This window comes from Colobus angolensis, unplaced genomic scaffold (assembly GCF_000951035.1).
Source record: "Colobus angolensis palliatus isolate OR3802 unplaced genomic scaffold, Cang.pa_1.0 Scaffold206, whole genome shotgun sequence".
Lineage (NCBI taxonomy): Eukaryota > Metazoa > Chordata > Mammalia > Primates > Cercopithecidae > Colobus > Colobus angolensis.
This window is the reverse complement of record NW_012115222.1, coordinates 3,555,491-3,580,575: the sequence shown is the minus strand read 5'-3', so window position 1 is coordinate 3,580,575 and position 25,085 is coordinate 3,555,491. Positions and strand designations below refer to the sequence as shown.

Below are 25,085 nucleotides of genomic sequence, written 5' to 3'. Positions count from 1 at the left end.
TGTGATTCTTCTCTCCAGATTGAACTGATTCATTTCAATGTAAGATGTGATATGGCATTCATTTTCAAAAGTATACATTATAAATGAAAAAGAATCCATTAAACAGTATAACCTAGAATAGTAAGAAAAGAGAAAGCCAGGATTTTTGTGAATGTGCTTTTTGGAGGGGGTTGGGTTATTGAAAGATATTTAGAAACTGTATTATCTAAGCTATGTTATCCTCATTTTCAAAGAGTAGCTACTTCAATACAGTATTTTTTAATTGTCATTTTTGTATCCTATCTAATATTTTGAAATTACATAGATGGATGATTTTCCTTTTTGTGTGTGTAGCTGTGTTGGTACATGTGTGAATATGAGTGTGTAAGTATGTTTATATGAGTAAATGCAGCCTGACCCTCATCTAAAGTGCTTCAGAGCACCTACTAAGTGTAAGTCGTGAGTGCCATTTATTATTATACAAAGATATGCATCATGATAACAGAAAATAAATCACTATGGTTTGGCATGGAACACAACTGTATGTTATATACTACAAACCTGTAGGGGTTGGGAGGGTGCAATGAGTTAAACAACCTTGGGTTCAAATCCCAGCTCTACCACTTAGGTAGGACTTAGGGTAAACTGTTTACTTTCTCTGAGCTATATTGCTCTTACTTATAAAATGATGAAGCTTAAGTTTCCTGCACAGGTGATTAAATATAAACAATATACTAAACATTAAGTAAAAATGCACTCCTTGTTCACATATAATAATTAAATGTTAATTTTCTTTCTTTCCATTTTAAATGTTCAGCGATATACAATGAGTTAAGTGTGTCTTTTAATATGTGCCACCTCAAGAGTGTAGTCCTACTATATAAGTAAAAATGCAAAATTTAAAATGTATATAAAATATGCCCTTGATTATGTTGCAATATTTATAGAACAGAAAGTAAATATCTTTGTATTTTTCTATTTCAAAATTATTTGAATGTATTACTTTAATCATTAACAAAATTAATAAAGAGTATAGAAAATCATCAACTTCCATGCAGATTCTGAACACGATCCAACCTGATCTTGTACAAGCTAAGAGTCAGAATAGGAACGGGAATAGAAATGGGGCATGTATGCACCTCAGACCACACTCCCGCCTCCCACACGGTCATGCAGTCCTGGCCCTCACAGCGCTGGGCAGAGGCGGGCTTGGGCCCAATGCAGTCCCTCTCTCGGGCTCTAATCAGAGTTCCATTGCTCAGTTGTTGGGTACAGGCCACTTGTCTGCTCTGCATCCCTTTTCCACAAGTGCGTGAACAGGGGGTCCATTCTGTCATCATCCACCTGAAAGTAAAGCAAGAGTCACTGGAAACAAGTTAAAAGATACCTATGTATTTGTATCAGTCTGTTCTCACGCTGCTAATAAAGACATACCCAAGACTGGGCAATTTACAAAGGAAAGAGGTCCAGTTGACACAGTTCCATGTGGCTGGGGAGGCCTCACAATCATGGTGGAAGGCAGGGAGGAGCAAAACACATCTTATATGGCAGGAGGCAAGAGAGGGCGTGTGCAGGGGAACGCCCCTTTATAAAAGCCATCAGATCTCTTGAGACTTACTCACTATCATGAGAACAGCATGGGAAAGACCCATCCCCATGATTCAGTTACCTCCTACCGGCTCCCTCCCATGATGTGGGAATCACGGAAGCTACAATTCAAGATGAGATTTGGGTGGAGACACAGTCAAACCATATCACTACCATATATTTTGACATGTCTAGAGTTAGCAGAATGATAGACGGTGACATTATACCTTTTTTTTTTTTTTATAACCAAGCACAATAGTTTTCTCCAAGATGCCCAGGCTTCCTCTTGCTTTGAATGCTCTGTATTTCTTGTCTCAGGAACTTGTTCTTATTAGAATCTCAGTGTCCATCAGACTCTGTCCGTGTCATATTATAAACTGTCTTTCACTGCTTACCATATCACTATACTGTGGGACTTTGTAAGTATAAAATTGCTAATATCCAGGAGTTATTCTTATTCTTTGTAATTTATATCTTTACAATAGCCCTATGTATTGGGTATCACAACTATCCTGGCCAAATTTACAGAAAGGGAAACTCAGGCACACAGAGGCTTAATAACTTACCAAAGGTTACAAAGTTGTGGCACCAACAATTCAAATGAGGCTGTAGACTACTTAACAGTGAGAGATGTGGGGGTATTAGCAAAGTAACAGAAGCCTGTGATTGGCCTCTTCCCTGGACAAAGCAATCACCAGGGTATGACACTTTAGCAGCAGCTAGATTTCTGTGACCTATATCCTCCCACATGGAGCTACATATGCTTCTTTAGGCTAGCCAATGTCTAGCTTTGATATGATCATAGACACTGGAGCATATTTAAAATGCTCCATTTAAAATGATTCATACTTACTCATATATTTTTCTAGCTTCATCTCCCACTTGTTCGGAAAATAAACCATATGCTCATCTTGCTTACCAAACACTTTCTATTTTCACCTCATGACACCCTGTGCCTGGATCCTTGACAGCCAGCCCCACGCCCATTCCTCCTAGAAGGGCTTCTCCATTCAACCAATGGGGACTGACCTTTTCTTTGCTCTCTATCACCTGGCTTGTAGCACTCACATGACTTATTACATATTCCCTAGGGAAGCAGAGGGGCTCAAAGGCTACCTAATGAATTTGGCCTTCTTTTCTTTGTAATATATAAGTTCCTCAAAGGTATATATCAATGTTTTGTTTTTGTTAGCATCCGTAACACTTTTACATAATAGCTTTCCATAAAAATTTTATTTTTTATTTTATTTTATCTTATTTTTTTTGAGATGAAGTCTCACTCGTCACCCAGGCTGGAGTGCAATTGCATGATCTTGGCTCACTGCAACCTTCGCCTCCTGGGTTCAAGCCATTCTCCTGCCTCAGCCTCCTAAGTAGCTGGGCCTATGGGCATTTGCCACCATGTCCGGCTAATTTGTGTATTTTTAGAGAAGGGGTTTCACCATGTTGGCCAGGCTGGTCTTGAACTCCTGACCTCAAGTGATTCATCCGCTCTGGCCTCCTAAAGAGGTGGGATTACAGGCATGAGCCATTGTGCCCAGCCATAAACATTCCTTGAAATGGAATTTATGTTTCTCTCTGTTTTACAGAAGTAACCTTAATTATTCCAGATTTACCAAAACCAAGTATTCCTAGCAATGATCCACATTTTGAGGAGTCACATCCTCTTACAGCCTAGTAAATCTCATCTTTAAGTTAGTTTAATTGTAAATGATTTTATGTTTCTATTTCTGAGAAAGGAAATAGAAGGCTTTACAAGGTTATTTTTTCCTGGTCTATCCAGCATGTTGCAGACCTGCCATTTTTGTTTGGAGTTCCCTGGTGGATTTCTCCTAAAGTGCATATTTTCCAAATTTAGTCTAGTTTCTGCTTCATATTTCTGCAAGAGAATATCCAGAAAATAATCCCAATCTAAGTCCATACACATCTTTTCCAACTATGGAACTCAGTAGACACTACTGGGTTCTTCTGTACTGAAAAGAGAATTATTTGCAATTTCATGGAATCTCATATTTTTAAGTAAAATAAAAATTTGAGATCCTCAATATAATCATAAAAAGTTACTTTTGCTATTCCTTATGAAAACCACTGAAAAATAAGAACTAAAATATAAAATGTATTCTATTGAAAGAAAACATTTTCGTGGTTTAGAACTTACCTAATTTGGAAGGATCCCATTTCCTTATCTCTAAGAGACCTTCTACTTACAAAGGTATTTACTAGTGAATTCATCTATTTTATATTTGGCCCATAGAATGCCATCAGGCCATTTAGTGACTTTTACAATAAATGTTAATGGAAATTAGAAATTTTTGCTAAGTTGGAGAAAGGGGAAAGACAGGAGGAATAAAGGATGTACTCTTCCAGTAAGTCTTGGAAAGTTTTCCTGTGGTGACCCTTAGTAATTGCCCATGTTCATTTCTTTCTTTCCAATATTTTGCTTAACCTCACTAACATCACAGCTTCGTGGTTCAAAATAAATTGCCTCCTTTTCCAAGGGAAGGGAGATAATAATCTCTAACAAAAAGACTTCCAGTCTCCAGCTGCAAAAATTTCTCACTCAGAAATGTACTGACCTTTTAAAACTATTCATTTTACCAAGTCATTATTGAGACATTTTTCTCCAAGATAGTTGAGGTCAGGGAATGAAAAATAAATAGTGTGTTGTATTGTACACTCTGCTCCTTCACAGACCAACTTGGGAAACAACAAACACGCTCTAGTCCTCAAATCAGTTCATTCAAGATTCCTGATGTATCAGAAAAAGCCATGGCTCTTTCACCAAATTGGAACAACTATATGGCAATATGGAACAAATTATGTTTTGAAGTATTTTAATATTATTTAACACAAGATAATTTAGCATCTTAATATCTATTAAAGGGGATAGAGAATTCTGAGGAACAGCAGTGACAGTAAGGATCCTGGTTCTTTAGCTGACAGGGCCAAGGCCAAAAATGTTACTTTATGTATCTGTCCAGCACTAAATGGAAATGATCCAAGGACCTGAAGGTAGGCAAGGATAATTCCCTAGGTCACTGTACCTGATTACTACTCTGTATCATGAAAAAGCTTTACTAGTTCACACACTTATGCAGTTAGGCTGTAAAGCCTGCACCCAGGAAGGTGCAAAGAACGTGACATTACTGAAGGTATGTTCATGTACTTTTCTCTTATGCACATCCTTCTATATATCATTCTTCCTGTTCTTTTAAAGCAGATATTTGCCTGGGGCAGGATTGTTAGAGCAGGAATGCAAAAGACAGGAAAAGATGATAATCAACTTCTACTACTATAAACCAAAAATAGAATTCTAAGCCCCCCAGCTGACTGAATGGACCCTCCTCTCTTAGCTAAGGGGACACAACTACATTTGAAAAACTAGTTCAGACCATTATATGAAAGGAGGGTGGTTAGACATGCCTCATTATTACTCTCCTTCCTTTGGCGCTCAGGCACACAACTGACCAGCATTAACATTAAAACGGAGATCCTAAGACTAACCGAATAGACTCTTTGTAGCAAAAGATACTAAATTCCAACTTGACTCTACTGTAATATCACATGACAGATAGCAGGGTCCTCAAAGAAATCAAACTATTTTACCCCAAAATTTGACATACTTTGAAATGGCCCTGCAAAACTCTCTCTTGTTGGGGAAACTGACATTCTGTAGAGAATCCCCTTCCCTTTCCAGGCCTTTTGCTGATACTTTAGAGATTGGCTGAGAGTCTAGCACATTTTAAGGGTCTGAAGAGGAAATACTGCCATCTATTGCCCCTGGAGGTTGGCCACCTATGAGACTTCATCTACATAATATGAACCTTGGTCTCTACAACCCCTTATCTTAACCCAGACACTCCTTTCTGTTGATTCCAGGTCTTCAGATAATAATTTAACCCTCAACCAATTGCCAATCAGAAAATGTTTGAATCCACCTTTGACCTGTAAGTCACCCCTCCCCCAACAGCTTCGAGTTAGACCAAACCAAGTTATGCCTCACATGTATTGATTAATATCTTACATCTTCCTAAAACACATAAAACCAAGCTGTAACCCAGTCACCTTCAGCAAATGTTCTCAGGTCCATGTGAGACCATGTCATGGGTCATGATCCACAACTTTGGCAACATAAGCTTCTAAATTGATAGGAGACCTGTGTTAGATACATTTTGGTTTACAGTATCTAAAATATATCGAATCTACAGAAAGCAAACCTTGAAATTCAAACTTTGTAGATGAAGTATTTTCCAAAATTTTTTTTTTTTTAGATGTAGTTTTGCTCTTGTTGCTCAGGCTGGAGTGCAATGGCACGATCTCTGCTCACCACAACCTCCACCTCCCGGGTTCGAGTGATTTTCCTGCCTCAGCCTCCCGAGTAGCTAGGATTACAGGCATGCACCACCATGCCTGGCTAATTTTGTATTTTTAGTAGAGAGGGTGTTTCTCCAAGTTGGTCAGGCTGGTCTCAAACTTCCAACCTCAGGTGATCCCAAATTCTTTTAAGCTTTCATTAACATAGCATGGCTAGATTTAGAGGGTTTTAGTAATTGAGTTTCCATGGGGGGTGTGAATAGGGAAATCAGGACTAAGATTGGTCTGCATGACACTAATCCCCAAAGAGATTAAGAAAGAAAAGCTCAAATATGGTTAATTAGCAACTTTGTTCCTCTCCCTCTTACCTCCCCCATACCTACTCTTTGTGGTAGATGGCCATGAAGACAGTTATATGAGTTATAAACTGCTATAAAATGACAAATTATCTGCCTATCTGAATTGTAGGATGTGTAAATTCACCATGAAGGCATTACAGAAGCTCTTGTGAGGGGAAGATCAATGCTCTGACTACCTAAGAACTTACAACTATGTCCTCACTCACTGGGCTTCAACAAATTCCTGAGTGTCAGGACAAAGTAAATATTCCTGTCCCAATATTCCGAGGAATCAGTCCAGCCTCACTCTTTCTGTCATCCCATTCCTAAAAGTTTTCAGGAGTTTGGACACCAGGGCTGAGTCCCAATCGAGCTAAGCCTTAATTTTTATGTGAAAGCAGGTAGATTGGAGCCCTGTGTTGGCAGCCATGCCAAGTAGCCTCGTTGCTAGGCTGGTCCAAAATTACACTCAGGTTCCACTCATCTGTCTTTGTCCCAACTTCCAGTAACTAAAGCATGGACTTCTTTCTTCCTATTCCAGTTACAGCTGCTCAGCATTGCTGTTTTGTCCTCTACTTGTGAATTTCTTGTCTGCTTTGTTACCTAATACTCATTGGGGAGTGTCAGAGGAAACCAAAGCATCCGTGGTACAGTAACTGGGACCCGGGGCAGAATGTTGGTGATGAGAGATCGGAGACTGGCCAGTTTGCTTTGGGAACTCTGGCTAGGAAGTGAGAAATTAGCCAGAGGAATCGGAAACACTACACTAGCCCTATTCTGCTGGGGTCTGGGTCGTGGCAGTCCTAGTTTGGTTTATGTTACTGTTGGCAAATTCTAACACACCATTTTGGAGAATTCAGGAGCAAACAGCTATGTTCAAATAACGAGGTTTTTGAAGAGGAGACCTAGAGCTTATGAAATGATTTTAAATAAAAAGTGGTTTTAATTACTCCTCAGCAACCGTCCCTCCCAATACCCCTTCCTTAAGTGGAAAATTCTTGGCCTTGCTTTCTTAGATCTTGCTTATTTAATACCTTACATTTTGGTACATATCCTTTGGCAATGTTTTTAAGAAAATGTGATTTCAATGATATTCTGAGCATGTTTTAAAGGACAGCAATTTAATGGACAAATAATGCTTTAAGGGTGGCTGGAGTAGGGTTACCTTGTTTGACATGGTTGCTCATTGCACTTTCGAATCTGTGGCTCTGGCTTGGTTAAGTGTTTGCATTTCTTGTTGTCCACAATGCTGATATTTTTGCTCATGATTTTTGTGCAGGACACCATTGTCTTCCTTTCTCCTGAAAAGAACAAACAAACAAACAATTATTATTATAGGCCTTCATGTAATGGATTTAGGAGGTGTTCATAGGCTTATTGTGCTTATTTTTTATTTAAAAAACTTTTTTATAAATTCAATGTTTATTTTAGTAAAATTTTTTAATTGATTCATATTAGATGTACATATTTTCAGGGTATATGTGATAATTTGATACATTCATATAAAAGCAGGGTAAGTTGGAATCCATCATTTAAATATTTATCTTTTCTTTATGCTAGGAACATTTGAATTATTCTCTTCTAGTTATTTTGAAGTGTGCAATTTATTAATGTTAACTATAGTCACTCCATTGATTTATTGAACACCAGGTCTTATTTCTTCTATCAACTTTTATTTTAGATTCAGAGGGTATACCTGCAGGTTTGTTACATGTTACTATACTTTTCAAAGATATTTTAAACAAATTTTAGAACAGTGAAGATATTATTTATAATTTACATAACAAAACGTACCTCTAGGCTTAAAAGGGATGAGTAATAAATTTTCCTTGTTAGAAATTAAATGGCAAGTTTTATATACAAAGTGATCATGACAACATAAATTAGCAAGATACAAACTGAAGATATTGTAAAGGATTGTGGCCATCTTTTAGCATGAAGTGATGGAAAGCTATATTTCCATAAAGTTAAATCTCCCTAATACGCCTTCCTGAAAGCACATAAACATGTGTGCACATTTTTGCCATTTGGTTTGTACATCATTAGTGCTTTATAATAAGGTATGGAAAACACATTTATTGTGAGTATAACTCAGACCCTTATTCTTATCACCTCTAATAAAGACCCCAAGAATTCTAGAAATCTTTACTCAAATGATTGTCATCATCTGTAAGAAAAGACATGGGACTCTTACCATCTTTTACGGGATTTCAGAAAACTGACTTTTCTATTTTCTCTAGTATGATAAAGTTTGATTATAGGATGTAAAAATGACAATTTCTATGCTGTATTCATTTTGCTTACACAGCCCTGTAAGCACACTTCCTTTACAGGAGTTATATTATTCATCTTACAATTAAAATGTCTAGTAAGTATGTGCTAATTTCTGTTTCTCTTTGAAAAAGTCTTATATGTAAATTTCTTGTGAGTAGAAAATGATACACATCTGTATAAGATGTAATAATCTTATTTAATCCATTGTTTGACACTATAAGATAGTTAAAGCAGCCCAAAATTTTGAAGCCAGATGGATCATGAAGAAGTAAGAAGACATCGTAAGTCTGCTGCTGGTTCACTACTGAAAGGCCCATTAGTTAAGGTTCTATGACTGACATGCATGATAATTAGGAAGCTTAGAGCATTCATGCTAGTAATAACAAACAAGAAAAGCTGGGCTGGTGGCAGGGAGGTCATTCTGCCCTCAATTAACAGAGAGAGCATCTGGCATCAAGAATGAGGAAGGAAGGGATGTAGACAGAGAGGCACTTTGAATAATTTTGGAATACCTTTTACTTTAGTTTGAATGGGAGATGGTAAGAGACAACTGGGTGGCCAAGTAAAAAGCAAAATAATAGCTTTAGGTTCAGAGTCTTTCCTTGATTTCCTCTTAACAGCTCTGAGCATAGTCCTACCACAATTTGTAGTATAAAAACACAACTGCATTTGTATATATGTGTACATTAAATAATATTCTGTGGTTATTGCATGTCATGTTATTAAAACCATTTGGACCTTTAGTTCTATCGGGGCTCAATATAGACAAGAGTGTCAGGCAGGTAACAGACCTTTTCCTTTGAGTGGAACGAGGTATGCCTCCTACTAGTACCCTGTGGCATTCCAGAAGTGTACACTGGTGGGCCAACAATGAGGAGGGCCTTGAGATGACATCCAACCACAGGTTAAAAAGTGGATTAGGAAAAAAATCATGGCCTATAGGCAGATGAATTAGAAAACAGTACTCATCCTCCACATAGAGGTGGCCCCACAGCAGGCTGCATGGCTTGGCAAATGGAACATGGACTGGATTGCAGTGCCCTTGGCTGAAGACGTTATGCACAAATTGCCTGAATATGGGAGCTACACCCTCCGAGGTCCTCCTGAGCGAACCTTTGCAGCTCATGCAACAAGGTGACCTGATGCTAACTTGTAGAGGAAAGGCAGTCTTTCATGTCCCTGGCAGACACTTAGAAGCTGTCCATGCTATTCCTTGGTAGGTCAAGAAGGATGAGGTGTAGATTAAGACTTAATCACAGTAGTGCTCAAAACCCAACAACTTCAAATAATTTTCAGATAAACTGCTGGAGAAGCAGAAATGACATTATGCTCTTTTTTTTTTTTTTTTTTCACATGGAGAAAACAGGCCTCACGAGGTAAGATTTACCTAAATGTAAAATTTTGGGACAGATTTTTGATTTTTGGTCAGCTTCCTCTTAGCTTCCTATGCTTCAAGGGCTCTTTTAGGACCTGAAGTACATATCAAATAGATATTATGCAGATTTTGTATAATACTAGCTTAGGTATTATTTCTACATTATTATGATGTGATAGCCAAAAGCAGGATTAAAGTAAATACTACTTTTAAGAAATATAAATGTTCTAAAATTTAACTCGAAGACTTGACACTTTTACAGAATAGATGCAGTTGCCTAAATTCATTTAAATGATAACATTTTGCCTACTGCAACACAAAAACATGATGGGCATTATCCAGAAAGCTTTTGCTGAACATATATGTAGTCACAGAATAAATAACCCAAGGCTGATTATAATGCTTTTTTCCCCATCCTTAGAAAATATTCAACCTTAGTTACATGAGCCCACTGCTTGTGTACTGAGATACTGAAAAAGAATTTTTTAACTATAAGTATTGTCATATCAAAAGGGTTACAGGTATCGGCATCATTTTAGGGACACGTTAGTGGTTTTCTACGAAAGTGTGAAAGTGCATGAGTATGAATTGAGACATTTTTATTGACATTGTAAGAAAGGACTCCTACATTGTAAGTTTTTGGCAGCCAGGGGAAGCTTAGCTCTTTTTAAAAATTTCATTGAACACAAACAATAGAATTAGAAAAAAACTCATTGCTCAGTGACAGACGCGTTACGCCTATGAAAATACAACTAAGATCTTAAAGCCATATGGAAATGTTATTGTTTGAGTTTTTCTTTTGTATATTTAAATGTCCCGGCCAACACAGGAAATTTCCATTCTAGTATTCAATAGCAGTATCTACAATGCATCCAATACTGTGGCACCTGGGGACAAACGGAAAGTGATGAAATAACTGACCTTCTGCCTGAATTATGAGAGCTGTAGGCTGTTGACAGAGTATTACTTGCTTTATGGTGATTAACTTCACCTCTTGGTCATTCCCATTAAATTAGTCTTGGGGAAATCTGTCTGGATGTTTTGAATACAATTATAAATATAAAATAACCATTATGCATTCATCTCTGTTGAATTGCAATATCTGAAAATGAAGGTTAACTTTTATTTATTAACTCTTTGTGCTTTGGAAATTTAACAAAGACTAGACATTATATCAAGTGAGCTGCCTTTTCCAGTTTCACAGATAAGCTGACACTTTTTACTATAAAATATATACTCTGTATTTAACTCATAAAATGGATATTTCAAAATAAAACTAAATTCTGTTGAGGTATATCACATTACTAGAACTTCCATTGTAAATGCTGAAACATATTCTTGGTTGTGGGTTCAGTGTTTCAATAAGAATAACGGAAACTTTCTATATATTATTTAACATTCTCAAATTTTAAATTAAATTATAGAACTCTATAAGACAGAGACTGTGTGTGTGTGTCTGTGTTTGTAAATTTCTTTATAATTTTTATAATTTTCTTTTAAAATTTCTACATATTAATTTTCTATTGGATTAACAATGGCCAGTAAGAATGAGAACCAAAAGTAAGTATACTTTGATGAGGACGAAGGATTTTCTCTGAGCGCTTCCTAGAGCTTTGTAAAATGCTGATTATTTTTTACACCTACATTTATTTAACTTAAACAACTTTCAAAATCATGTATGCCATTTACTTTTTATCCTTTTTTTACATTAAAAAATGTTATTCCCTTAGGATATTGTCTGAGTGTTAAAATGACTAGTTCATTTTTTTTATTTTAATGAAAATAATTTACTTTGCTTTGTTCACAACACCTAATATATAACTAATCTGATCTTGCCATTTATATGCATGCAAATATTTTAATGAGATCCCAGAGCTGTCAAGTTAAATTTAACTTAACTGTTAGCATAACACTCAAGGACCTTCATGAATTGGCTTTCATCCTACTTTTCTGATCAAATCACTTCCCACCCACCAATCCTCATATTTTACACTCTAGTAATAACATTTTCACTTCCAAGAAAGTCTTCCACTTGGCACGTGGGTGCCTTTGCACCAAGGCATATCCTTGGAAGACTTTCTATATCTTCCTTTATCACTGAGTATGGTGATTTTATTATTATCTGACTTCCACTAGATGGACTGTGAGTTCTCTTAATGAAAGATATATTCATCTTTGGACCACCTGGCGATAGTGGGTGCATGGTCAATACTGGTAAAGGAATGAATGAGTGAAATATAATCATGTAATTCAAGCTGTCAGTGCCTTCTGTATTAAGAGGCTCATCTCAATACTATGTTTTCTAAAATGATGGAAAAATCATTTGCAAACTAAATGATAAATTATCAGGAATCCAGTTCCTCTTATGGCAAATCCAGTTCCTGGATTATCACTTAAGTATTAAAAATCAAAGTTATGAATAGTTTCTGTCAATATAAGATGTTTTTATTAGTATATGAAATAATATCTAATTATATTAGATATTGAAATAAAATAATGCACAGAAAAAATAGAAAAGATATTCTGGTGCATTTTCTTTGGCAAATAATGTTTATTTTGGTACATGCATAGTACATTTAAAATGTAAAACAGGCCAGGGGTGGTGGCTCACACCTGTAATCCCAGCACTTTGGGAGGCTGAGGTGGGTGGATCACGAGGTCAGCAGTTTGAGACCAGCCTCACCAACATGGTGAAACTTGGTCTCTACTAAAAATACAAAAAAATTAGCTGGGCATGGTGGCAGGTGCCTATAATCCCAGCTACTTGGGAGGCTGAGGCAGGAGAATCACTTGAAACCGCAAGGTGGAAGTTGCAGTGAGCTGAGATTGTGCCACTGCACTCTAGCCTGAGCAATAAGAGCCAAATACCATCTCAAAAAAAAAAAAAAGTAAAAACAGAACAAATCACACCCTTATATGTTCTTTCCTAGGTTAAATATATTCTAGAGGGTTTTAAAAGGTATAGGCATTTGAATACTGAAATGTTTTCCTCCGCTTGGACCCGAAGGCTTGGATATCTACTTAAGATCTCAATATGGACAAGGGAAGCAGTGTCTAGAGGATCCCAGGACAATCATAAGCTAGACAGACTTGGACTGGTGTGAAGAATGTAGAATGTTGGCTTACTTTTTTTCCTTCAAAGTAGATCTGCTTAGGATTTCCTAAAAGCATGTTTAACTCTTCATGTGTTTCAAAAGGGGTTACTGAATTTTGGGGTCCTCATGCTATTTTATTTCATTAATCTATTCACTAGATCAAAACACTTCTTAAAGTTATGCAGTTAATGCTGATTCCACACACAATTCTCAGATATTTTGGAATAATACATTTATAATGCCTCTGACGACTAAGATCACTTAAAACAGGTCTTTAATGTCAAAAGGAACCTTGCAGCAAACTGATCTACACTTCTGAGGTGCCAAAATAAATTTAAACCATTCCTCCAAATATTTTAAGATGATTTAGAACTCTAATGCAAAGCAAACATTTCTTTCACAAAAACACTTCAAGCTGTTTAAAATAAAAGAACTAGTTTTAATGACCAATGTTAAAATACAAAATGACATGTCAATTCAAATATTTCTAGAATTATCATTAGACTCAAAAGACTGTGATAGAAAGTGTAATAACTTACGTACATATGTTAAACTGTTGAAAAAATTTACCTGAGATCGTCAGCCTTCATTAGAGATTTTAAGGCAGTATTCATTTTAAAAGAGAGAATTTTCATCTCTCAGGCTTTTCATATCTTATAATAACTGGCAACAATAAATTAATACATATGTATAATAAGTTCAGTTTGAGTTACTGTTTTAAAACTTAGTTTGAGATGCTGATGTAAAATATAATTATGATAAAAATTAGCTAGATAACCATATCCTTTTAATGTTTATTTTCCCACTTATTACAGTATTGGCAATTTAATATCTTACAACAGAATTAGAAAAATCACATCTTATACACAAATTTTATACTGCACTGTGATACTTTATTTGCTCTTAATATATTCTTGTGAAGTAGAATACTGCTATTATTATTCCTCTTTGCTGTTGAAGATAAATTTTGCATGAATCTGTTTCCAATATTCTGTGCTTTGAACTTACTCTCATTTAATTCATGAATATGCTGAAAGATTAGAAAGCTCTTTCTGGCTATAAAATCGATGATATGAAGTCAGAAATGATGCGATCCTTGAAATTCTGTCCATCCACTTTATTTATGAACTGCAAAGGAAAATAATATCCAAAAGCCCAGAAATATTTTGGCATTGAAATGAATATGCACCCTATTAACATAGAGATAATTGAAAACTGTTGACTAAATACAGTGGAGTAGAGTTGGAAGAGGAAATCTATTCAAGCACAAATCATATAGGAGTTGTGTATTATTAGAATGACTATTTTACAAAATCAGCCATTTGAAATAAAAATAAGAGCATATCTAAATTCTTACATAACAGAATATAATAAAACGTCCATTTGTATCCAAAGAAAACCTAAATAATCTCTAGAGGACATGCTATATTTTGTGCAAATAAACTACATTAAGTCTCCTGAGCCATTCATGAAGGCAGTACGATGAGGAGGAAAGAAGACTTGAACCCCTGAGTCACTGATTCTAATCCTGGCTCTACCCAAATGGGCCATGTGACCTTGGGAAGTCACTTAACCTCTGAGCCCTTCAATTTTCTCATGTCGATAATTAAGAAGTTATGTTTAAGAATATCTAATATTTTTCCTGACCCTGAAACAAAAAGAATTTATAGTCAACCTCTATTCCTTAATGCTTAGCAATTGATAAAACGTATTTTAGGATGTAATTAATGTAATTTGGGGAAAAATGTTGACCCTAGACAATTTGCTTTTTCAAATTGAAGACTGACAAGTTCTACATGTTTAACTTCTTCTGATGCAGCATTTATTAGATCAAAATGGTAGAAGAAGGAAAAAATAAGAATAAAAAAATTTTCCTGTCTAGAGTTTTAAATGTAAATGGATTTTAACAACTTCTTTTCAGCAGTATCGGGGAACCATCAGCCTGTCCATCACTCTACTCCTCCATTGCCTTCCCCCCAACCACAAGATAGGGGCTTGTTGGTAGGGTTGCAGATATGACTAAGAATCTTATCTAAGTTATGTTAAAGAGAAAAATATAACTGTGTATATTTTTGTTGTGAACGTGTTTGCTTCTATTTTGTGCCTTTGTTTTTTATCTGGGTAGAGAAGGTGAAGCACAGTCCCTTAAGAAAGATGAGCCCCTGGCATCAGTGTAGGATGAGTGGAGCAGAGGAACAGGAATTTGTGAATTTGGGTGCATATGGGAGCATCAGCAGGAGAGGATGGGAGGACAGAAGAGCTCAAATCATAGGGCAGTAATAGGGCCCAGGAGGAGAAGCACAGCCACTGAAAATTTCTTGTGGCAAGGCTAACTGAAAACATTTTCTTAAATTGAGAGAGTGATTTGAAATATTTTTGTTGTAACCTTATATCCTTGGGGAGCAAAGTGAATTCCTTATAACTTCACCATTCCTCTGCCCCCGATGTTGCCTTTGCTCTGGCAGAGGTGCTCCTGGAGTCAGATAAGAACCTCAAAGCTCTGAGCCCTCTGCCAAAGGCTGCTCCTTCCCACTCTATGCTCCTTGAATATTCTTGGCACCTTCTCCTCCTAAAGACACAGCTTCTTACTCTCCCTGTAGCCCTCAGCGGGGCGACCATTGTTTTGCTCACTTCCAGGTACCTTTGGATCTAAACGTGGTGGGGCTGCCATGCTCCCTGCTGGCAACTACCAGACTCCTCTCCCTTTCTGTTCTGTAATCTCAGCTCTATTTTCTGATATCATCCTCTATATTTCCAGTCTTTTAGTACCATGAGACTAACAAGTCTTTCCCTTTAGCACCCTGAGACTAATAATTCTTTAACCCCTCAAGACCCTATAATCCATCAATCCTATCACCGTTTTACTGTCTTTCCTGCCCCCATATCTTTATGTTCCTCCTATTGCACCTAAATTCCACGATCCACCACTTTCAGCTGCTTGCATACAACCTCAGGTCAAGCACTTACTCCTCTCTTACTTTATCATACTCACTTGGCAGTTTCCAAACTCATTTCACAAGTGCACTCACATGCTGTAAGCTAAAGGGTAACATACCATCATAAGGACTGGTATCATCCTAAATTCATGACCATTAACTTTAAACAGACTATTACTCCAGATAATCAAAATACGCATACCCATTTCATTCATTATCTAAGTGATTGATTCACATTTTCCTTTTTTCAAAATTTCAGTACTTCTTTCTCCACCCTCACTCTCAACCAGATAGCCTTTATTGAGAAAATAGTTTCAACTGTAAGTTCCCAACACCTATCTTTTCTCCTGTTACTAGTGATGAGTTGTCCATATTTTTGCCTAAAGCCAACTTCACCATCCCATCCCATCCCATCCCATCCCATCCCATCTCATCTGGCTATCACTTCGGTATTTTTTTTGCTCTTTCCTTTGCATCCCTAGCTTTTGTTTTATTCTAAAAAACGCACATTGGCAAACAATGTTGTATAATATGCCCTATTGAAAACAACAACAAACTCCTTTGACTCATATCCCCTCTTACCACTGCCACGTTTGTTTTATATCCCCTCTTACCACTGCCACGTTTGTTTTCTCTTTTCAGCAACATTCCTGAGTTACCTAGAGTCTCTTTGTTCAATTCTTCTGCTATTTTCTTTTGAATCCATCCACACAGTCTTTTGAGCCAAACACTTTATTAAAATTAATTTTTATAGGATCACCATTGACTTTCATGTTTCAGATATATTTCTTTTATAAAATATAATGACTATAATATAACAGTCATTGTCAGGCTACATTATTTTTTATTTATTAGCAACTTTTGATACAGTTGATCATTCCCTCCTTCTTCTGATACTCTCTTCACTTGCCATACAGGAAAGCATTGTTTCCTGCATGTCTTATTTTTTATTTTTTTCCTGCTATGTTGTTGGCTACTCATTTCAATAGGCTTTGCTTGTTTCTCCTCATCAATCCAAGCTCTAAATGGTGGCATACCCCAAATTTCAATCCTCTAATAGCTTCTCTCTCTCTTCACTCAGTATTAGGCTACAGATAAAGAATATATGGATGATATTTTTAAATGCCAAGGATAGATATAGTCTTTGGTGACTATTCTCATTTGGCATTTAAAAATATCATCCATATATTCTTTATCTGTAGCCTGATATTCTCTTCTGAATGCCAGACTTATATACCTAACTGCTTACTTGACATCACACTTAGATGTCCAACAGACATTTCAAATAAAACTCCTTCCTGCTATTCCATAGACTTTCTTTTTCTTTTTCTTTTTTTTTTTTTTTCTTTGAAATGGAGTCTCGCTCTGTAGCCCAGGCTGGAGTGCAGTGACAGGATCTCGGTTCACTGCAGGCTCCACCTCCCAGGTTCACACCATTCTCCTGCCTCAGCCTCCCGAGTAGTTGGGAGTACAGGCGCCCGCCACCACGCCCTGCTAATTTTTTGTATTTTTAGTAGAGATGGGGTTTTACCGTGTTAGCCAGGATGGTCTCGATCTCCTGACCTTGTGATCTGCCTGCCTCAGCCTGCCAAAGTGCTGAGATTACAGGCGTGAGTCACTGTGCCTGGTCTTCCCCAGACTTTTCTATGTAAGGCAGTGGTGAATTAACCCTGCAGGTTGCTTGGCAAAAACCATCGGTCATCCTTGACATATCTCTTTCTCTCATGCTCCACATTTAGTCTATCAACATTATCTATTAGTTCTACTTTCAAAATATATATGGAACCTGACCATTTCCTCCCTCCTCTATTGCTACCACAGTGGTTCAACTATCATCTCTTTCCTGGATTATTGTAGTAACCTCTTGACTGATCACTCTACTTGTACCCTTTTTCTCTACTCACTGTACAATCAATTCAGAAACAGAAGTAACTTTTAAAAACATTAAGTCAGAATAAGTCACTCTTCTATTTAAACCTTCCAATAGCATCCTACATCATTCAGAGTAAAGGAAGGACATACAAGTATTCTTGCTATTCTTTGAGTATGGCAAGCTCTTCTCCTGCCTCAGGGCTTTTGCTTATAATGCTCCGCCCTTGTAGTTGGTGCCCACCCATATCCACTTCAGGTTTTTTAATCAGTGGGATCTTCTGATTGAGGATTTTTTCTGACCACCATATTTAAAACTGCACCTACTGCTTCTCATCTTCCCAACTCCTATGTTCCCTCCTTGCTTTATTTTTATCCAGAGTACTTATCACAATTTGATACCATATTACTTACTTGCATGTTTGCTTTCTGTCTCTTCTCCCAAATCCACTCCCCCAAATCCAGTCACTGCACCTTCCCCACTTCTGCTGCAGCAACATTTTATGTGAACAGTTTATTTGCACAGAAAACAAAATAGATGGTTCACTTCTTTGCACACAATATATATGTATATATCATACTTTTGTATAATTGAATATTTTTTTCAGCATTAAAAGGAATCAGTTACTACAAGGCCATAGAAAATGTGTTCAGTGGAAATGAGAACTGAAATAATATACTGCTGATACAGATACAGATGGATACAAGTGTAAATTGGAAATCTTATGACCTGAGATCCCGTGTTGGCTTTACTACTAACTGGTTCTATGAGCAATCACAATCTACCTAACCTGCAGGACACGATTATCTTATTGGTACAATAAAGGGATAAGATTAAGATTATTATTATTATTATTTTTGAGACCGAGCCTCTCTCTGTCACCCAGGCTGCAGTGCAGTGGTGTCATCATGGCTCACTGGAACCCCCGCCTCCTGGGTTCAAGCAATTCTCATGCCTTAGCCTCCTGAGTACCTTGCATTACAGGTGTGCACCACCACACCTGGCTAAGGATTAAGTAATTTCTTACTGTCACATTTGATGCTGAACTAACTATGTTCTTTTGCCTCCTCAACCTCTAATATAAGACTGAAAATTAAAAAACAAACTTGGAGCACAATTTCAGGATGCATTTATATGTATTGAAAATAGTGGTATACTTTTAAAAAAGAGCAAACTAAAGGAATTGGAGAATTACTTTCTTCATGTGCTCTGTATACAGTTGGCCCTCAGTATCAACAGGCTTTGCATCCACAGATTCAACCATCTGCAGATCAAAACCTTCAGATATGAAAGTCTGCCTGTAGGTACTTTCCATCCCATGGCTGGCTGAATTGTGGATGTGGAACCAGCGGATTGAGAGGACTGACTGTGCTACATCATTTTATGTCAGGAGCTTGAGCATCCTCAAATTTTGGTATCCACAGGAGGTCTTGGATACCATAAGCCTTGTGTAGTTAACATAAGTATGCAGACAACATAGAAGCCAGTTCAAGACTGTTCTTGTCAAATAACTCTTATGTTCAATTCAGGTCTGTAATTCTTGTGGGCAGGTGTACTTTGGAATTTAGAACTTTTAAGATTTCATAGAAGTAACAGTGCATAAGTAGTACCTAACAATCTGAATGGTGTCTGTGGAGGCCCCTGTAAACAAATATATTAATACTTATGTAATGTAATGCAAAGAGTAGTCATATTGAGATATGTAACAATCCTAAATAGCTGTTCTTCCATTCAAAGTAGTTCAGGTGTTTAGCCACTAAACATGTCACACAAAACTTTCAGTTTCTAACTCTTTATGGATTTTGGAATTGCAGATTAGGGATTTTGGATCTGTCTTAATTATCAGTGCTTAATCAGAAAACAACTGATGTTTTGGAAAGATACATGTTTAAAAATCCTTCACCTCCTCCACAAGTGGCATCGCAATCTTCCCAGCTTGTGTGTGTCCACATGAAGAGGGGCTCGGGTGCTTTAGAGCTCTGGTTTTCTGGAAGAGGGTCTGATGGGATAGTGTATTCATAGTGAAGACCATAATTCTGATCCTGAAACAGGAGCACCTATAGTATATAAAAATGATCAAGGCAGATGGGTCAGACTAGAGCACGTGCAATGTAAAGCATAAAATTAACAATATTGATACTTAAAATGCTCATTGCGTTTGTGCATGTCTTTTGTTGTTGTCGTTGTGGACATACCCTTCTCTTGATGCATACTAGAAACGTGACATTATTCTTAAATGGTGATACAGGCATGCTTTTGAAAAGACTGGAGCTTCATACTTACCTCCATGCTAAAATCATCTTGAAGAAAAGTTCATTTGAGTGAGGTCAGAAATACTAGATCATTTTCTTTCAATCTGATGGACTAGACAGTTTCCCAAAGCATAGTACATGTATAAGATGACTTTAGTTAGGGGTGGGCAAAAGTGGAGGCAGGAGTATGTGTCTTATCAAATATCAAGGTGTGACCCAAAATCTAATACCAAATGTAGAGCAAAGCAAAGATGGACAGGAAGTCGCTGAGTCAAAAGAGGAAGAGGATAGATGACTTCTGAGATCACTGAACTTCATAAAGGCAGAGAATTTCTAAGCAAACCGGAGGACAAGAATTTCATTCCATGTATGCTTACAGTTAACCTTTAATTTTAGCAAGGTTACTGATTTTCCACTCATAGTATATATTGTTTTCTTTGAAGTTAAATTTATGTTACATGAACTTTTACTATTAAGTTAATAATTGTACACTTACGTACATATACATAAACAGTTCAATAAACCATAAAAATACATGAAAATGACTGAACATTGGGCTATACATTGGACTGCACTATATTCAGGGACCGTGTCTGTTTTGTTCTCTACTCGTTCCCAGTGCAAGGCTCAGAACTGGATAGTGTGGCCACTTGTACATAAATACACCCACCCCCTCCCCCACATACACACATATTGTAATGAAAGATTTAATGAGTATATATATGTATTTATGCATCCATTTTTAGAAAATATGTCAAGCAATCCCATGGAATATCATCTTCTATGGATCTGAGGATTTTGGAAACAATCTGTGTAATATAATATGACACATTAAAAAACATGTACCCAAATTTTAAAATTATGATAAATTATTAAGGAACTTTATTTAATATTTTACCAGCATCAAGGTAGTTGTAATGATAGGTAATGCAGAGTTGACATTCCATAGGAAAATTGAAATGGGCCTAGGTTTAAGTATCTGAAGATTTTTATTTATATTTTCTTTCCTTCTTTTCCTCAGAGTTTTGTTCAGTACATCAACAGAATGCCTAAGATGTATTTTGATGTGTGGATTGGGAGACTAGTGTGTCAGCTTTATAAATAACTGCATCTATAAAAACAGTAATTTTCAGTTCACAAATGCGTAACATATACAGTGTACTAGTTCTAAGTATATCATCGTACTTATTTTGGTTTAAATATGTCATTTGATGTTGCCGATTATAAGTGACTTTCAGCCTAACGAGTTTATAAAGACAGAGAGTTTAAATGAGTTTTTAAAAAATGACATATCTTGTTTATGACTATCCCCAGACTATTATTAATACATAGTTTTTAAATGGATGGAATGAACATGTAAATACCAGCTATTTGTCAACTTATTTAATCACATAAAAATTTGTCTATTTTTCCTAATAAACTACCTTTTCATTGATAGAACTTTAGATTGTCCTTGAATATCTAATGCCACTTAAAACAGAGACATTGGCTACAAAACCATTAGCTTTTTCTTAAACCATTTGAATTTGGCAGTATTCTTTGCAAAAAGGAAAGTGTGACCACGTTACAGTTGAGGGGCACATGTTGAAGCATGGCAGCAAAAGGGATTGCCTTTCAAAATTCAGTACAGTCCTTCAATCTGTAATAGTCATTAAAGAAAAAATACCTTAGAAGTGCAGTTTCCCTTGGATTACTGAATAAATCCAGGTCACATAGATGCCTTCTTTTAGACATAGTTCATTGACTTTAATTATGCTTCATGCTTCCAGGAAAAACCTTGGTAATTACCAGTTAGATTAAGGATTCTGCAGCAAGGAAACTCCCTCCACCCAACACTAAAGTCTCACATATAGTGTTTTCAAATTCTGAATTAGAAGCTTAGTAAAGAAGCCTTGGTCTTACACCATAAAATAAAAACAGGGGAGGTTACCCTTATTAAAGGCAGGCAACACGATGGCATTTTATGCAATACAATCATTACACATATGTTTGCTGTTGATACTGTTATTATAAGTGACCAAATGGAATGAAACATATTATTCATACAACATTTGTTTCTTCATTTTATATTCTCTCTCTAGATGGCATAAGGCAGAGAGTAGGGTTTGCAGCTGAAATTAAATAATAGGATCCAATGGGACTGTGAGGAGATGTACAAAATGATTATTCAAAGTATACTTACATTTATGATTTAAGTCAGTTTGGTATAAAGAACTTGGATCTAAGCTTTGGATCCAAGTTCTTTGGACCTCTATGTCAGTGAGGTAGCAGAGAAGAGTGATTAATACCTAGTTTTTTACAGCTAAATAATTTATTGGACAACACTGAGCACATTGATTAACTTTTCTCATATTTAATTCTTTTTAATCTGTAAGCTAGAGTAATAATAATACATATTACACAGGATTATTTTGGGGATTAAATGCCATAATGAACGTAAAGCACTTTTGGATAGTGTCTAATTCTTAGTCCTCAAAGAATGATAGATATTATTATTATTGTGATTTGGAATAGAAAGTACACACACCACTCACCTTGCTCCCTTTATTTCTGTTGGCAAAGCATATTAATTGCAGTTATATAGAACCTTGTAATTTAAAATGTGGTTTGTGGACCAGTAGCAGCAGTATCACATGGAAGGTGGTGAAAAATACAGATTTTAGATCCTGCCCCAAATCAAATTAATCAGACTATGCATTTTAGTAAGAATCCCAGGTAATCTGCAGGCACACTAAAGCAGAAGAAGCAAATGGGCCAATATATGATGTGAACCTGTGGCTCTTAGATTAGCAACACATGTCTCCAATTGAAGACAAATGCATCTTAAATCGTGTGGAGATATTAAATAATGCAGCACATCATGCTCCAAATAAACAGTCAATTGATAGTGTTTTAGAGTTGTTTTATGTGTGGACTTAAGGAGGTGTTGAAGTGTCTGAACTCACACCAGCTGTGTAGTCAGTCATTTGGCTCATGTGCATTAGCACACACTGCCATAATCAAGGTCAAAAGGGGCCCATGAACTTGCCACCAGCCTGGACAGAATTCCATCATCCTGATTCTTTCTCTTCAAATGCTAAACTACTTATATCTAGTTTTTTGTTTTGTTTTGTTCTGTTTTTGTGAGACGGGGTCTCCCTCTGTCACCCAGGCTGGAGTGCAGTGGCTCCATCTCTGCTCACTACAACCTCCGCCTTGCGGGTTCAAGCAATTCTCCTGCCTCAGCCTCCTGAGTAGCTGGGATTACAGGCACGTGCCACCACACCCGGCTATTTTTTTTTTTTCTGTTTTTGTAGAGACAGGGTTTCAGCATGTTGATCTGGCTGATCTCAAACTCCTGACCTCATGATCTGCCTGCCTCAGACTCCCAAAGTGCTGGGATTATAGGCGTGAGCCACCACGTCTGGCCTATATCCAGTTTTTTACTAATGGTAATGAAGCTTGTCATCCCAAACATTCAAATTTTCAAAATTCTTTACAAAAATCCACTAATAACAGGGTGATTGGGAGCATTGTTAAATATATTTATCAAATTCCTTCTCTCAGGTAGAATAACATTTTATCTAAGGTTTTTATGTAGAGTCAGATACGGCCATTCATATATATATAAAACGCTGTGATTTGCATGCAATATTATAGTACTTTCTTTATAGACATCCTCTTCAGTTAGTAAATGTATGTTTTTAGGAAAAAGGGGTTCTTTGGATTCCCTGTCATCCATCTGTACTTTGCATCTGTAAATTCCCTAAAACATCTTGCTCCTCCTGTAATAATTGCTGTTTTTAGACATCATGAATTAAAACACATTTTACAAAACCTCTAAAAAATCCACTTTTTAAATAATTTTAAATGTCTTTGTGACAATTCAAATCTGAAAAAGATTAGAGGAAGTGCACTGGGAATGTCCCTTTCCTTGAGAAGTTGATTATGCCACGTTATCAATTCATTCCCTCATACCAGTAGATGTAAAGGTGCTGTAGTAGGACCTTTGGCAGAGATCTTCTCCCAGAGGCCTCGTCTTACATAATGAACAGTAGTTCCAGCCAAATTGAAGGCTCCAGAGTGTTCAATCTTCCAGTCACTATTGATAGACTGTTTGCCAGCATCTCGGAGAGCTATAAAGAGATTCAAAAATATAATGATATTAACATGTAAGCTTCATTGATCAATATCCACTATAAATTATTTTGTTGAAACTAGTCCATTTATTTACAAACAAATGGATCAACATTCCCTGATGTAAAATTCGAGCCAGCTCATGGCAGATGCCGTAAGCTCTCCTGTCCTGAAATTGTCCGTAACTATATAGCCATATTTATCTTTACCTTCCCTAATGTCCTTGGACCCTTTATGTATATACTCCTTATTTTGGTCCTTAATCATGTATTCTTTAACACATTACTATATTCAGGTTATGTGTATCTATTTAGTCTATCCAATGATCCTATGAGCATTGTGAATACTGGCTTTCCATCTCATACATGCTCTGTCTCTCCTATGCCCATCCAGAAAAGTATGTGATTAAAGAAGGATCATTAAGCAGCACATTAATTAACAGATTAAAATGGCAGGGTTATATGCATTATGAAACAATTCAAAGATAATATGTTGGATTTAAAAACAGACCCAGGACCTTTTAACGTGTTTGTGATTTGCTATGAACAAGAATGGAAGATAAATGTTATTTCTCACCCACAAACTATCATCTATATAGGATTTTTACAGAATAATTCTGTTTACATAATTTTTTTTTCTTTTTGAGCTAATCTATGTACAATCTAAATAAGATTAATAACATAGAAATGAGATGTCATGGTTACCATTTTACATCAAATTTTTAAAATATTTTCCTTCAAATGATTTTGTGTTTAAACTTTTAAACTCTTCCATACAACTTTACTGTCTTTCCTAAAGACATGTACATGAGGATTCATTGAAGGCTATGTCAAAATTATATGAAAACATTTTGATAGGGCCGGGCACGGTGGCTCAAGCCTGTAATCCCAGCACTTTGGGAGGCCGAGATGGGTGGATCACGAGGTCAGGAGATCGAGACCATCCTGGC

The 25,085-nt window shown here is 36.6% G+C and overlaps 1 protein-coding gene across 1 annotated transcript in view; it reads right to left on the bottom strand.

Annotated features, from left to right (window-relative positions):
- The window catches only part of ADAMTS19 (ADAM metallopeptidase with thrombospondin type 1 motif, 19), a 285,046-nt gene that overhangs the window by 40,697 nt on the left and 219,264 nt on the right, over positions 1–25,085 (bottom strand). The window contains exons 18-21 of the mRNA XM_011942132.1: positions 23,978–24,135; positions 19,672–19,825; positions 7,384–7,519; positions 1,119–1,323 (exon numbers count right to left, since the gene is read on the bottom strand). Of these exons, the coding sequence (XP_011797522.1) occupies positions 1,119–1,323; positions 7,384–7,519; positions 19,672–19,825; positions 23,978–24,135 (653 nt within the window). The remainder of the gene's footprint in view (positions 1–1,118; positions 1,324–7,383; positions 7,520–19,671; positions 19,826–23,977; positions 24,136–25,085) is intronic.